The 17,144-nt window shown below is 47.0% G+C and overlaps 1 protein-coding gene across 10 annotated transcripts in view; it reads left to right on the top strand.

The window, feature by feature from the left end:
* Positions 1-10,581: 10,581 nt before the first annotated feature.
* Positions 10,582-17,144, top strand: part of LOC134530988 (uncharacterized) — a 36,016-nt gene continuing 29,453 nt past the window's right edge. For 3 of the 10 annotated variants that reach the window (XR_010074907.1, XR_010074913.1, XM_063366394.1), the window contains exons 1-2: positions 10,582-10,764; positions 11,958-12,030. Coding sequence is in view for 1 of the 10 variants with exons in the window: in XM_063366394.1 (XP_063222464.1) it covers positions 10,761-10,764; positions 11,958-12,030 (77 nt within the window). In the remaining 9 variants the exon portion in view is untranslated. Of the gene's footprint in view, positions 11,191-11,583; positions 11,845-11,957; positions 12,031-17,144 lie in introns of those variants that run through there. The other 7 variants (XR_010074912.1, XR_010074915.1, XR_010074910.1 and 4 more) reach the window with 6 other exon arrangements.

Below are 17,144 nucleotides of genomic sequence, written 5' to 3' on the forward strand. Positions count from 1 at the left end.
CTGTGGGGTTATTAATAAACATTAAAAAATTTTAAGCATTTTTTTTTATTTTACATTATTGACAGATTGTAAATGTTCTAAACTTGATTTTTTCAAGTTCAGGTTTTTTTTGGAAGAAGGTTAACGAACCGAGATTTTTTTTAAATTACCACCATACTATTTTCCCTCGTAGTTTCGTCACATTACAGGCGGTTTCTTTTATATATAAGCTATTTTATTGTCCTGACGCATGGAATTTGTCACAATCGTGGAAAACCACTACTGCGGAATCAATAATACAAAAGTATAACTTTATTTTATTTCAATAAAAAAATGGACATACTTTAATTTTCTCATCGTTATCCATTTTAAACATTACATTTGATGGAGACAAAAAAAATATTGATAAACTTATTAAGTTGTAAATAAGGTAATTAAATTAATAATACATATCAAATGTTTCTTCTGGTTCATTTTGATGGAAACCAAAATATCATAAACTTTAACATTCGTTGAGAATTTCTGTTTGAACAAACTGTAGACACAGTTTAACCTACATGTCTCTATACCTACTTAAGCAAAATAGCTCCAAAGTGACGTCAAAAATTTAGACAGAGACATGCGCAAAAGCACACCTTTATATTTTCACGATTTATCTAATACGTTATAGTGGGCTCCAAACACGCACTTCTGACGAAGTGCTTGTAAACATGAAGTCAAGCATGCCAAGCGGCCAAGCGAATGAATGATCTAGGGCTAACGAGTCGCCCTCATCGGGGTCTACAGAAACAACGAGACGTGATGAGAAGAGAGTTAAGTATTGACGGAATAAAATGGGAGGGAGGAGGGAACGACAGTACCCAGAGAAAACGCACCGGTTCACTGCAACATCAGGTACGTTCCCACTTGTTAAAAATCTGGTTTTGATCCCACCGGGAATGGAACCTCTATCGTCTTAGTGACAGACGAGTGATCTGACCACTCAGCCACCGACATCCATATGTTAGACAACAGCAACACCTTTCGTAAATAAATGTAGTTAAAAAGCAGATAGACACAAATAACCTAACTGAATTCCGTGATGCGCACCAGTGGCTATCACTAAGGGACGTTGAGGTGGGCGCAGGGCAAAAGAACGCACACATTGCATCAGCCTGAGCTGAATGCGGTCAATGACCAGTTGGGATCTATCACCTTTGATTTTGTTTGAACGTCGCTGACCAGTATCACGGGTAAACTGTTGTCTTTGGCTGCAGGCATCCGTGAGATAAGGCGACATGAAGGCGTCGGTACTGGCATTCCCCAGCTAGTCCGCAAGGTGCAAGTGTTATTGCTGAGTTGGAGCCGCAAACACTCGCACATCTCACAGTGCCTACATGACGACTTTGCTAAGCACAATACATATATTGTTTTCCATTGCAGGCAAATCTTGTGCTAATGAAACAACGCATCCAAAAATTTAAAAAAAAAAAAACCTAATGCAGCCTAAAATGCCTTCATTTGTAGATATGCATCTTTAAGGCCCATTTACACAGAAGTGTTTTAAGCGTGAACAATCAATTCAGTGTACATTTGTAGTAATAATCTAATAATGTATTCACTAAATAGCAAAGATTATATTAGTCCAGTCAATGAACTGCAAAAAAGAGCAACTAAAACAAACTCCAACAGTTTTAAAACCATACCATGGGGCGCATCAGGGGCAACTCCAGGGCCCCGCAACGGTCTTTTTCATTTTTTATTTTACTTGTTTGTCTAGTGTACTGCTAAATTGTGGTCATTGGTGGCAAGAGGAAAATAACAATTTAATTAGCACGTAATTAAAAGGCTGGTCGGTAGAAATTTCATTACATTATTTTGTATTAGAAAAAAGTTTTAAAGTTATTATTGCCACGTACAGGTATAATTACGCAATTCCTCCGGAATTTGATTGTAAGCCTTTATAAAACTGACCCGAGGATAATTTACCACGAAATAATTTCAAATTTTTAAAGATAAATTAGCGAAACTATCGTCACAATTTAAGTTTGGCTTCAAATTTTTTACAAAGAGTTAATTTTTCAAATTTTCCGGGGCCTCGCAAATTCTACGGCCGCTACTGCTTAGCACATTTACTTAGAGGTGCCTCGTGATGTATTACACAACATTCCTGATGAATCAGGACGTGGGCTTTAGCGGCTAGCTGCTGTCCATTTTACCGGTTTTATTATTTTATCAAGTACGTAAACCGTTTGTCATAGCAAATTTATGGTCATTAACCAAAATTAAAATTACTCAATTTTCTGCTAATATGATACTTTAATTGTATATATGGTAAATTAATATAATTGCCCTTCGCTCATTCAATCTTCCCTTTGGTCGCCAAAGTTATGTTCGAGTTTCTCTCCTTTCGTGATCATAATTTTTGACGTGACGTCTAAAAATCGATGAACGCCGGCTGCACGCACGAAAAAGTGTCCCGTAACGCACATTGTCCCACTACGGATGTGTCCCGTTACGCTCATTGTACGCATGCGCGGCATCTATCTTCCACTCGATTGGAACAACCATCGATTTGACTTTTCAATCATGTTTTCGTCGTTTGAATTATTAATATTATGTAATTTAACGATCGTCCACCGATTTTCAGAAAAATCGGTACGGTTATTTAAAAGTAATGTTGAATTTTCAAATACGTTTTTTTTTGTACGAACAATGGTGTTTTACAGTTACACATGACGTCGTACCGCCTGTGACAGTGAAGCCCGGTCTCCACCCCGCCAGTACCTTACCCCGCTGTGATACCGCACCCCTAGCCTAGCCTATGCAGGCTGACGCTGCCGCCCCCCCTCCTAGGCCGGCCGCGGTCAACGGCAGTCGACAACGGGTCATCAACTAGGACGGACGTGCCGTTCCCCGCGTTTCCCATCCGTTCTAAAACGTGCGTGTGTTCATTGTGTTCAGCCACCATATAGCCTAGGAGCTTAGTAGTGCACGCTGGGGCCGACGACCCACCACAACAACGGCTAGACGCTTAAGACTAGCCTGGCGCCCTCCCGGAGAACAAACACCTCAACAGACACACCAGCAACTACTAGGCTCACCCCGGGTATCGAGTTCAAAACCCCGGGTGATGGCATTTGGCGCCCATGCGTGTGACAAAAATTAATAATTCCAGTGTTTTTCCGCGATCCGCCAACACCAAGGAAACCAGTGCGCGTGAAACGGCCATCTCGTGCGTGTGAAGGAATTGGGGTTAGACAGACAGGCGCGACCAGGACAGCGGACAAAGGGCTCCCCTCCCTTTCACTTCTGGACATTCCAAAGGAGCGAGACCGACCTCCCCCTTCCACCAGCCGGAGCTAACGCTCTTCTCTTTGTGCGAACGTCCGGGCAGCGGCCCACACCCCTCCCCCCCCCCCCCCCCCCCGCACCACGAGAACTCCGTTACGGCCCACCCTGCTTCTCCCACCAGCCGAAGTTATCGCTGTACTCTTTGTGCGGTCGTCCGGGAGCGGCCTACCGCGCCACCCCTCCCTCCAGTGCGCGCGCACGATTCCGCACCACGACTACACCAAACAGCACCGGACATTGTGTGTGAATTTCTTTTATATTGGTAAAAATTGTTACGCGACCGAATCCTTCTAAATTATATTAGCTACACCAAATTAACTGACACCTACCAGTGACATCAACAACACAATTGCTCACCGGTAAAATGTTACCACACATTTCAACCACAGTCTGTGCAAACTGCTACCTACCTAAGGGCATGGACCTATTAACAGGGACACTACCATGGCATAACACATGCCGATGCGCACCCGACACCTTAAAATTCCCGATCAAGCAGGAAACAGTAAAGTCCACATGGGAAATGCAATGGAATCCTGTGTGGCCAGGGAAGGACGAAGCGGGGCTACCACCAACTGCGCCGCCTGCCCTAGTGACCACAGCACCAATCACGCACACCGCCACGGGAAACCCATCAGATAAATTAGAAACAACAGAGTGTTTAAACTGCGCACAGCGCGAGCAGAAACCAAGGCAGGCACGGGAACACACATCACTGACCGACCTGAGCGCCACATGGGGGGCACCGCGAATGGTGACGAACACGGGTAGAGCAACACTACCGGAGTTCAGTGGACTGCCGCAGGAGAACCCGGGCGAGTTTCTACGGCAATGCGAGGTGCGCCTAGCGAGGGCGGGAATACCATCTGACGAATGGGCAGAACGTGCGAGTGAGCAGCTGCGGGGCGTGGCACGTCACTGGTGGAGCCTCTGGGGCCAGTTCGGAATGCTGTGGCCGGAGTTCACCACCAAGTTCATGCAGCGTTTTGACACAGGAGAGGCGGTAGTACAGTGTAACTCCCAATTCTACGTGAGACAGCAGCGAGACGGGGAACCAGTGGAGCAGTTTGTCGCCCACAAACTGCAGCTGTTTCGGCGGATCATGCCGAACACAGAACCAATGGCAGCACTGCCGACTGTCACCACCCTGCTGCGTGATGAGCTTCAGCCCTTCCTCCGCTGCTACCGACACACCTCGGTAGAAGACTATGTGCAACAGGCAGTGGCCATTGAAAGAAACCTACAGATAGTGTGGCGCCGAAACCCATCAATGACAGACCGGGGGTACCACAGCCTAGCGTTACCGGGCGCACCAGTGACCAACCACCAAGCCAGGCCGAGTGAGCCTCAATCATCACCCAGGCGGCAGCGGGCCATCGAGGATGCACTGGCGTCACGCCAGATCACCACGCAGCCAGGCCGCCGGGACAACCAATCGCAACGCAACCATGAGCGGCCACCTCAGTGCCAACGGGGTTGCGCCACTGGGGCATATCACTGGCACAGTGAATGCCCACTTCCCCCACCACTACGCCAGCAGCAGACAGTGCCGCAGTCGGGAAATGGACCACCGGGGGTGCGGGACTGAGGGGCCCACCCCCCGCGAGAATGGCGCCATCTGCCACAACCTTCTCGGCACCACCTGCCACAACTCCCTTCTCGGCACCACCTGCCGCAACTCCCTCCTAGGCACCACCTGTCGCAACTCCCTGCTCGGCACCACCTGCCGCAACTCCCTCCTCGGCACCACCTGCCGCAACTCCCTTCTCGGCACCACCTGCCGCAACTCCCTCCTCGGCACCACCTGCCGCAACTCCCTCCTCGGCACCACCTGCCGCAACTCCCTCCTCGGCACCACCTGCCGCAACTCCCTCCTCGGCACCACCTGCCGCAACTCCCTCCTCGGCACCACCTGCCGCAACTCCCTCCTCGGCACCACCTGCCGCAACTCCCTCCTCGGCACCACCTGCCGCAACTCCCTCCTCGGCACCACCTGCCGCAACTCCCTCCTCGGCACCACCTGCCGCAACTCCCTCCTCGGCACCACCTGCCGCAACTCCCTCCTCGGCACCACCTGCCGCAACTCCCTCCTCGGCACCACCTGCCGCAACTCCCTCCTCGGCACCACCTGCCGCAACTCCCTCCTCGGCACCACCTGCCGCAACTCCCTCCTCGGCACCACCTGCCGCAACTCCCTCCTCGGCACCACCTGCCGCAACTCCCTCCTCGGCACCACCTACCGCAACTCCCTCCTCGGCACCACCTGCCGCAACTCCCTCCTCGGCACCACCTGCCGCAACTCCCTTCTCGGCACCACCTGCCATGACCTCAGCCAGGGCACCACCTGCTGCAACCTCACTCTTGGCACCACCAGCCACACCACCAGCAGTGCTACTGGCACCATCCTTACCAACGGCATCACTGGCCACAGGACCAATGCCCTCAATGCCACCTGCACCACCACCTATCAGGATGATGCCAGGTACCACACCAACGCTGGGCCAACTGTTCCGGCCACACGACCACCTGCTGCGCATCCCGGTGGAGGTGAATGGCCAGCCGACGGCGGCACTGGTCGACACAGGCGCGAGCCATGTGTTTGTCGCCCCAAGCCTGGTACCCCCGGGAGCACTCCAACCCTACCGTGCCGAGCTGCGCCTCGCGACCACTACACGGCCAGGGATGACAGTGGGCCAAGCCGAACTCCAGGTAAACCTTCGGGAAATGTCGACCACAGTTCTTGCCCTTGTTGTGGAGGACCTGCATTAAGACCTCGTATTAGGACAGCCCTGGCTGGCAGAGCATGATGCTGTGGTGGAGCTGAAGGCTGCACGAGTCCACGTGGGAACCCGGGAGCGATACACAGTGTATGCCACGGGGCTCACACCCGAACCACCTGGCGAACCGCTTACACTGGCGCAACTGCGTCATGATGTACCCCCGCAGTATCAGGCAGCTGTGGAAAAGGTGCTGCAAGAGAGGCAGGATGTGTTTGCACTTGCCAACCCCCTGCAACGCACCACAGTGGCAGAGCATCGGATCCCAACCATGCATGATCAACCCATTCATGAACCACCCAGGGGATATGGCTTCCGAGAGCAGAGCGCCATCAGAGAGCAGGTATCAGAAATGTTACGGGATGGCGTCATCGAGCCCTCCAATAGCCATTATAATTCATGTGTGGTGTTGGCCCCGAAAAAGGACGGCTCGCTGCGTTTTTGTGTGGACTTCCGGCCCCTGAATGCCATCACCATCAGCTCACCTCCGCCCCAGATCAGTGTCGAGGCCGCCATCGCAGGCTTAGGACGAGCCAAAGTGTTCAGCACGCTTGACCTCAAGGCTGGCTATTGGCAGGTGCCCATACGGCCTGGGGACCGAGGTAAAACTGCTTTTACAACACCATATGGGCGGCGCTTCCAATTCAGGGCCATGCCATTCGGCTTAAAGTGCGCACCAGCCACCTTCCAGGAGATGATGACGCGGGTGCTAGAGGGGTATGTGGGACAGATTGCCATAGCCTACCTCGATGATGTCATTGTGTTTTCCGAGACATGGGAGGACCACATCCGCCACCTTGCCCTCGTCCTAGAGCGGCTCGCGACACATCACCTAACAGCAGCCCCAGCCAAGTGTCATGTCGGGGCGCTCAAAGTCGAGTTCTTAGGGCACTTGGTGGATGCGGCAGGCAACAGCCCACAACCAGTCCACCTGCAGAAAATCGCGGAGGCTGAGGTGCCGAAGACCCGCAAACAGCTACAACGTTTCGTGGGACTCGTTAACTGGTTAAGGAGCTATATACCCAACTTTTCAAGTATCATTATTCCACTCACAGACCTTTTATCACCACAGTTGCGCTACAGGTGGGATGCGATCGCACAAAATGCCTTTGACCACATCAAGGCCGCATTCACGAGCTGCCACACATTGGCACGGGTGGACCCAGAGCGCCGCCTGTACCTGCAAACCGATGCCAGTGCTCTAGGAGTGGGAGCTGTGCTGTTCCATCTGGACCAAAATGGAGACCGACAAGTCATCGACTATGCGAGTGCGAAGTTCGGCTCGGCAGAGTGTCGTTACCACAGTAACGAGCAGGAGTGCCTGGCTGTCGTGTGGGCTGTGAAGAAGTACCCGCCCGCACCTGGAAGGAAAACCATTCACGCTCCGCACCGACAACAGGTGCCTGACCTGGCTGCACACCATGCAGGGAAGGAAGGGCAAGCTGATCCGGTGGGCATTGTTCCTGCAATCTTTTGACTTTGAAGTCGAACATGTCCCTGGAACAGACAACCAGCTGCCCGACCTTCTGTCTCGCGAGCCAGACGAGAACAGCGAGCTAGCCGACCATGAAGACTGGGAGTATATGCTGCCACCCAGCCACCAAAACAGGCAAGCCCAACCAGATGCAACATGCACGCGGATTACAGCCGATGCCCAGGAAGACAACGTACCACCGAGTACAGCAGCCGACGTCCACCGCCGAGTTTTGGAAGCCCAAGGGACGTCACCAGAGGCCAATCGACGGCGCCAACAGGCGACGATGGGAGAACATGACACCTGGTGTGTACGAGACGGGACAGTGTGGTGCCGTACACCTGGACACCAAGTGGACTGGAAGACGTACGTACCACCTGAAGCCCGGGAAGCTGTACTACGGTTCTACCATGACCACGACCTAGCCGGCCATCCCAGCACCGATCAGACGAAGCGGGCTGTTTGCCAATATTAACACTGGCCCGGAGTCGCCAGCGATATACGCGAGTACGTGCGCGAATGTCAAGTCTGTCAATCACGGAAGGCAAGACGGCGAGATGGGGAGGAGCAGCAGCGGCCACGGGAACCCACCACAGCCTTCCAGACAATAGCACTGGATGTGATGGGCCCATATCCACGAACACCGAGGGGGAACAGGTTCTTGCTTGTAGTAACTGACCTGTTCACCCGGTGGACGGAGGCCTATCCCTGTCGAAATGTGCGAGCCGCCACCATCACCAAGATCCTGGCACAAGAGTTCTTGCCGCGCTGGGGCTACCCGCAGTCAGCCCTCTCCGACAATGGCAGCCAGTTCTTGGGCCGACAGTGGAGGACCTGGTGCGACGACCACCAAATACAGCACCACACCACACCTGCATACCACCCACGGGCAAACCCCACCGAACGCCGCAACCAGGAGCTGAAGGCACAGATGCGCATACGCCTCAGCTCAGACCATGCGCAGTGGGACAGGCACATTTCAGATGCCCTGTTCTGCACGCGCCGTCGGGTGAATGCGGCAACTGGTAGAACACCCGCCGAGATGGTTCAGGGACACAATCTACCCCTGCCTGGTGAATGGGCCACGCATGGAGTACCACACCCGACAGAAGGACCGGAAGAGCGAGACCGCCGCCGCACAGCCACACATGAAGAAGCACGCCAACGGCAAAAAGTCTACGCGATGGAAATAACACCAACGACGAACCACATGCCACCCACCGTACAAGCAGGAGACCAAGTGTTTGTGCGTGTCCATCCCCTGTCGGCCACACCACGTAATTACTGCGCAGGATTGGCCCCCCGCTGGGGAGGCCCCTACACAGTACAGAGACGCCTGGGCCAGACCACATACCTCGTGCGCCTAGGTGGACGGCGGGTGAAGAAGATTCATCGTGATGACCTGCGCCTTGCCAAACTCCCGGGAGACAGGCTCCCAGAATCGCCTGTAACACTGACTCCACCAGAACACCCAGCACCCAGGAGAGAACTGGACGATCCGACCACCCCTGAGGGTGAGGGGGACGAGGACCAGAACGGTGGGCAAGTCTCACGCCGACGGTTCAGACGCAAACGATTACCACGAGTAATTATCACTGATGTCTCGGCGGATGAAACGACATTCGATGCAGACGAGGCACCAAGTACACCACCGGTCGTGACCGAACCGTACGAGACTGAACCCGATGCACCTGTGTCACTGACCCGGGGTGCCTGGGGCCACCTGGCATCCCTGGAGGATGCCCAATTCACTGTCCATGTGATCGAGCCGAACGACGAGGCTAACGAACAGCCCCGCTGGCCATCCCAGCACCCGTGTCACCTGGATGATAATGGCCTCAATGAGCCAATGACCCCACAGCGACAAATGCATCGAAAAATGAGAACAAGGCTGTTCACAGGCGCAGACACCACACCTGATAGGAGCAGCGACCACGCGCTGTCACCACCCGCAATGGAACCAGAGGAGGACCGAACCAACCAGAACTCGAGTGGTCTGGCAGCACCCGGGATTCCAGAAAGTGAAGAGACCACGTCGGCTACCCAAACTGACCTCCGCCAACATGACAACCTGACCGGACGGCCCCAACGGGTCAGACGGCCACCGAGATACCTCGCAGACTATCACCTGGGAACAATCCGGGGTGCCCGGTATGCTGAAGAAGCCCCCGTGTTCACACAGCGGGATGACCTGTGAGCAGAGCGCGGGCCCTACCAGCTGCTGCCACTCCAAGTGCCTCCAGCCTGGACCTGCTGCCAATGCTAGGGGTGCAACCATGCTGCGGGGTACCGTTCGCAGGGAAAGACCGGGCTTCTCCAGGGGGGGGCGTTTGATGTCGTACCGCCTGTGACAGTGAAGCCCGGTCTCCACCCCGCCAGTACCTTACCCCGCTGTGATACCGCACCCCTAGCCTAGCCTATGCAGGCTGACGCTGCCGCCCCCCCTCCTAGGCCGGCCGCGGTCAACGGCAGTCGACAACGGGTCATCAACTAGGACGGACGTGCCGTTCCCCGCGTTTCCCATCCGTTCAAAAACGTGCGTGTGTTCATTGTGTTCAGCCACCATATAGCCTAGGAGCTTAGTAGTGCACGCTGGGGCCGACGACCCACCACAACAACGGCTAGACGCTTAAGACTAGCCTGGCGCCCTCCCGGAGAACAAACACCTCAACAGACACACCAGCAACTACTAGGCTCACCCCGGGTATCGAGTTCAAAACCCCGGGTGATGGCACACATAATAATTCAAATTACACCCGGGATCTTTTGCACAATGTTTTAAAAAATATTGTAACACATTATAAATAAGTTTGGTGTATTTGGGATGCGTATTTGTTATAAAATGGTATTATAAAAACGAAATAATATTATTTCCTTTGGTCCCATTCCCATTGTTGTGAATGCATTTTAAATTGACCCAGGAGCTGAACTGTCATTTAGTGATGGGCAGAACGGTTCTTTTGACCGAACCGGTACTTTCGGATCAGTTCCGTGAAAGATTCGTTCAGAACGATTCGTTCATCTCGGTCATTTCGTTCTTTTCTGTGAATAGGATCTGGCTCTTTTATCAGGTGTCGTAACTCGTTCATTCTTTAGAGTATTGGCTACGTGTTTGCTTCCAGCCTCCCCTCGTTATCGCGTGACCCGATAACGAGAGGAGGCTGGATCGCGTGGGTGGTTATCTTTATCTACTCTGCATGGGTAAATGAAATTTCAAACGTCTAGTTGTATACTGACTGTTATAAAATTATTGACTGTTGATCGCTGCAAATGCTTCATGCAGTGATTCTATATAATACGGGAGCATTAAATCTAAGAATGTTAGGTACGAAAGTGATCTTTCTTAACTTTAATTTGTAATCGCACTATTATAGCTAGTACTTGAACATTGCTTTTCGTAGCCAGTGAATCACAGTTGCGTATATGAAACAAGATTATTTATATTGTATTACTTTTTAAGTTACAAATATTAATATACAGGCTATTTACACTCTAGAGAGAGTAAAGTGTTTACATGTAGACCAACACATTTAGAGAAAAAAATACAAAAATTGAATACTACTACTGCGATTCAGTATGAAGAGAGAAAAATGAAGTAGGTAGGCTACATTAATTAACACCTAAATGGTAAGTGTGAACATTTGTAGTTACTTTCCCTGTTATTTTTAATTCGTGTTTTTTTCCCCCCCAAATTTGTGTATGTGAATGTGAAAACGCAATTTTAAACCACTACTTAACAGTTGACATTTTCAGGTATAGATACTTTTCATGTTACCCTATTTTATTTGATCAGTTATCGTTTGCTCTTATGAACATGCTCACGCTGTGATTACTAATTCTTCAGACTCCTGACGTCATGAATCATTTCACGAACGAATCAGACCGGGCGCGTGGCCGGTTCTCTCATCTCGTTCTCTCGTTCTCTCCGCGTTTTCGTTCTTCCGAATCTTTCAAGGTACCGGCTCTCAAAGAGCCGGTTGGTTCTCTCGTTCTCTCCGCATTTTCGTTCTACCGAATCTTTCAAGGTACCGGCTCTCAAAGAGCCGGTTCTTTACATCGCGAACGAATCGCAAGATTTCGTTCTCTCAAAGATTCGTTCTTTTTGAACGAATCGTTAACGAACGACCCATCACTACTGTCATTAAGAGCGAAACAACGGCATGCAAAACAATAAGCAGCATCTTTCATAACGCTATACTCGAGCCATTTGTAATCTTCAAACCATGTAAATTTGAACGATCTATTCCTAGAATATTTCCCCTTCCCAACAGTTTTAACAGGGTAGGTTGAAAGACAAGGATGATATGGTCCACGAGAAATTCTAGCCAATTTCTCTAGTCTGTTCTTTGGTAGGTCTTGACAAGGATCATCAAGCTCAGCTGGTCTTTTCACAGGTTCTTCATCCGTTTTATCGTCTTTGCAAACAATCTCCGTACTGGGACCAGCAACAGCAGCTGAAAGGAAAGGGTACGTACAGGTAGTTTCAACTTCAACTTAATCATTATGTATTACTAGCTGCAGTACCCGGCTTTGCCCGGGCTGAACACCGGGTGATATATTGTCCGCGAGTTACAGCAAAATGGATAGCGATATGTCCAGTGTGTTGGACATTAAGAAATGACACAAAATTACTGTTTGTGTATCTGTGACCTATGATTTTCTGTTTACCCAGGGCGATCGGTTGAAAGGTTTAGAAGTTGATGCGCTACAGCGCCATCTAGCGGCGAGTTACAAAAAAAATGGATAGCATAAAAACCTTCTTCATGATAAAAACATTTCGATGTGCCAACTTTCATGGCGATCGGTCAAACGGTGTAAGAGTTTATCGACGTCATACATACCAAAATCCAATTATATATATTCTTATATTTCGAAATTTTGGGGCTTTCACTTTTGCGAAAAGTGGATGTTCAGGACCTCGAATGGTTTTGAACACTCCATCTCGAAAGAAATGATATTTGAAATTCCTGAAATTGTCGAAATTTTGGGGCTTTGTCCCCAGAGGAGGAGGGGTGATTTTGAGGACCCTGAATGGCTGGGAAACAATAAAAATCGAAAGAATGATATTTGAAATTTTTTAAATTTTGGGGTTTTGACCCCTGAGGGGGGGGGGGGTGATGTTGAGGACCCCGAATGGCTCGTAAACACTCCAAATCGAAAAAGAATAGGTTTTTGGAAATTTTGGGAATTTTTTTAATTATTGGGTCTTTGACTCCTTGTGGGGGGAGGGTAGTTTGAGGACCCCGAATGGCTCGGAAACACTCCAAATAGTAAAAAAAGTATTCTTAAATTTAAGAAATTTTTCGAAATTTTGGGGTTTTGCATTCCCCCAATCCCCTTACCACAAATTTGTTGGAGAACACGTCTTTGGGTAAACGTTCCGCCATCCCCCGGACACTTTAGTTAGTAATGACTTAATTTTAATACAATTTCCTCCAATTTTTCGAGATTTTGTGGCTTTCACTTTTGAGAAAAGGGAGGGGGGGGGGGGGGCGGACGTTCAGGACCTCGAATGGTTCGGAACACTCCATCACGAAAGAAATGATATTTGAAAATCCTGAAATTTTCGAGATTTTGTGGTTTTGCCCCCAGAGGGGGAGGGGTTATTTTGAGGACCCTGAATGACAGGGAAACACTAAAAATCGAAAGAGAATGATTTTTGCAATTTTCTAAATTTTGGGGCTTTGACCCCTGAGAAAAGGGGGGGGGGGGGGTGATGTTGAAGACCCCGAATGGCTCGGAAACACTCCAAATAGTAAAAAAGTATACTTAAATTTAAGAAATTTTTGAAATTTTTCGTAATTTTGGAGTTTTGCACTCCCTCCCCCCCCCCCCTCCCACAAAATTGGGTGCGAAGTCGACTTTGGGTAAAAGTTCCACCATGCCCCGGACACTTTAGTTCGTAATGACTTAATTTTAATACAATTTTCTCCAATTTTTCGAAATTTTGTGGCTTTCACTTTTGGGGTGGAGGTTCAGGACCTCGAATGTTTCGGAACACTCCATCTCGAAAGAATAGATATTTGAAATTCCTAAAATTATCGAAATTTTGGGGCTTTTTCCCAGAGGGGGGCGGGGGGTTCTAGGACCCAGAATGGCTCGAAAACGCTTAAAATCGAAAGAGAAATTTTTTTTCAAAATTTTAAACTTTCGAAATTTAGGGTTTTAACCACCTGGGGGGGGGGAGGGGGTGATGTTGAGGACCCCGAATGGCTCGGAAACACTCCAAATCGAAAGAGATATAAAGGAAAACTTATTACCTACCTATGAATAATTTTCTAAATAAATTAATAAATAACTCTATGTTTAAGAATTTACATACATACATAATATTAAACTTCAAACTATACACACCAAAAAAAAAAAACTAAGGATGTTTGTGAAACTATTTTTTATTTGTCATAATGTTAAAAACATTTGTAGGATTTGTTGATATGTAAAACTGTGGTGGCCATATTCCGCTTATCCAAAGGAGTATAGAAATTAATAGAGATATCACTCCCTGTACACACCACAAATCTTTGAATTAAGTAAAAAAAAAACATAGTCCAAAATGAAACAAAAAGTATAAATAACAACTAATTAGTCAAAAAAATTTATTCAACTGGAATGACAATGTTAACATCCAGAAAATAAATTAAATTAAAACATACATAAATAAAATTTTATCACACACAACCAAACATAATGTTTAATATGAAATAAAGGAAGATGGCTATTACACGTAACTATTCTAATTAATAAAAAAAATCGACCTACTTGAAATAGTAAAATTCAAATTTTTTAACAATATATTACATAATTGATAAATATTTCTGGTTTTCGGTCTCAGTAGCCCTAAGACTCTTGACGCTCAGCAGATTAATTATAAACACTAAACCAAACTCCTTGCAAATAAGTTATAAGTAGGTACTGTAAAAAAATTAATTTAAATTGTAATATACAAAAATGGTATTGAAAATTGAAACAAATATGGCGACACTACAAACTGTCAAGATATTTATTTTTTTCTTACTCGCTACTTAGTTCCTTACAATAGCAAAACGTAACGTAATGGCTTGAAAGCTATTGCTCGGCAGACATAGAGGAATGACACTCAACAGTTTGTATATCTATGACACACGTTACATAAAATTAAGTTATATTTTTTTAACCCGTTTAAAATTTATTTTTTTTTAGACAAAAGATAGCCTATGTCCATCCCCAGGATATAATCTATCTATTTGCCAAATTTCATTACGATCCGTTCAGCCGTTCAGCCGGAAAAAGGTAACAAACAAACAAACAGACAGACAGACAGACAGAGTTACTTTCACATTTATAATATTAGTAAGGATGATTAAGGGACTCACCTACCCATGCTCAAATTGTACTGTCGTGGAGAACAGGAGAAGTCCTGTAAGCACACAAAACCAGCAAATGTGCGTCCAAAGTGTTTATCTACAAGAGGAACGCAATTTTCAAACAACTGCCCTTAACGCCTTAAGTACTTTCAAGCAAGGGCGCCCATACCCGGGGGCAGGGGAGGCCGTGCCCCCCCCCCTTCCCCCTAGCTTTCAGGGAAGGAAAAAAAAACATTGTGTAGTCAGGTGTTTTACTTTAAAGAAAATTATTTAAATTCGGTATTATGTAGAAGTGGTTCAACACGAAGATATTATTGTATATCATTTTTTACATGTCTAATTCATTTTTTATGTTAGTTCAAGCATTAGTTTCTGCTGCTGCGATATAAGGTGTTGTGTACAGGGAGAAAATGCGGGCAAGCTCAACGCCCGTGGCGTCATTCCCCTTCGTAATCCTGCCCAAGCTCACGCGATAGCACAACACAACATATTTAGACCAGTCAGAGTTAGGACGACGCGACAGTTGACATGTGCTTGCAGACGGTGAAATGTTTTGCTACTTTTTCATCATAATAATGTGTATGTTCACAAATAACATCTCAAAACAGAGACAGTTTTATGCATCTGGTCTAGATTTAGTTTAGTGTAGTCAGTCAGTATAAATAACTTAAGTGTAAATAAATCAGTGAAAAGTGTAAAGATAAAAACCATTGTTATTATGTAGTGTTTCTTAGTTTTCCTCATTCGTCACATCCGCTCAGAATATTCACAATTTTTAAGGTAAGCTTACACCATTAAAGTTACTCAAATAAGAATTATTGTTCAGAAAGTCTACAACGTAAAATTTATGTTGGAATTTATAATTTAGAGGAAAACCTTTTTTTCCCTTCAAAAGTGTTTAAAAGGATAAGGATTCCGCTACATACCTTCAGTAGACTCGGAAGCAATTCACACTGGAATCCCGATTTTACGTACGCTCACGGTCGCTTGGATAGCATTCGTAAAATCGCTATCTTCATAAAATTTTAAACACCCCACCCCCTGAAGATACATGTTATAATTTATTGAACGGAATATATATATATAATATAAAATAGTAAAAACAATGACTGCCCTCTGCCCTCCCCTGCATTCCCCTTATTTTTTTTTTTTTGAACATTCCATAACTTGCCTCGTTGCATGAGTGATATAAAGTGACCTCACAGCGACTAACCACAGTTGCACCACGCATTGCATTATGTTAACTTTTGTGTGGTGACAGATACATCAATACTGACCTGCTAGAAAGTTTTCAAAAGCAGAGAGAAAGCAATGACGAATTCAAAACCATTTTCGAGGCAATACAAGAAGATTTTAATGAGCTTGACATAGATATAAAAATCCCAATATTGGCTGGAAGGCAGGCCCACAGATGTAACGTGAATGTCCAGTGCTCATCACCTGAAGACTATTTCAAAGTTGCAATTTACAATCCGTACATGGATTCTATAATTATGTCACTTACTACAAGATTTGAAAGAGATAAAGGCATACATTTCAAAGGTGGAATTCTTCACCCACATTTGATGAAAAAGGAGACGAAAGAAGATTTCATGAGAGACATAAAAAGTTTGCAAAAGTTTTATCAAATCGACAACTTGGAAGCAGAAGCCAGATTATGGTATGACGTCTGGACGAATAAGGAATGTTTGGAAAAAACAAAGCTCCATGATATACTTTCAGAAACAATGTTTTACCCAGCAGTAAGGAGAATGCTTATATTCTACCAAACTATACCCCCCACAACTTGCACAATAGAGCGTTCTTTCAGCACACTGCGTAAAGTGCAAACGTGGCTGAGAAGTACTACTGGCGAGGACCGTCTGTCCAGCTTGTGCCTTCTAAGTGTCCACAGGAAAAGAGTGAAAAACCCTGGTTTCGAGGACAAAGTACTTGACTTGTTCGGCAAGAAGAAAAGAAATTTACAGTTTGCTTTTTCAGATAAATATTATAGTCAAATCCGTAATCAAACTTGTGCATAATAATGTATCTTAAAATTTGCTTTTTATGTCAATACCAGTGAAAAATCGTGTGATGTGTGCATTTTTAATTTGTTTTCTGTATTAAATTGTCAAGGTAGAGAAGCATAAGATACTGAAAACTAAATTCTTATACTTTATTCCTACTTAACAATTCTGTTAACTTAAATTAGGTTAATCCTCTACATTTATGATTGTGTTTAGACACTGATATGAAATT

Source organism: Bacillus rossius, chromosome 3, assembly GCF_032445375.1.
Source record: "Bacillus rossius redtenbacheri isolate Brsri chromosome 3, Brsri_v3, whole genome shotgun sequence".
NCBI classification, from domain to species: domain Eukaryota; kingdom Metazoa; phylum Arthropoda; class Insecta; order Phasmatodea; family Bacillidae; genus Bacillus; species Bacillus rossius.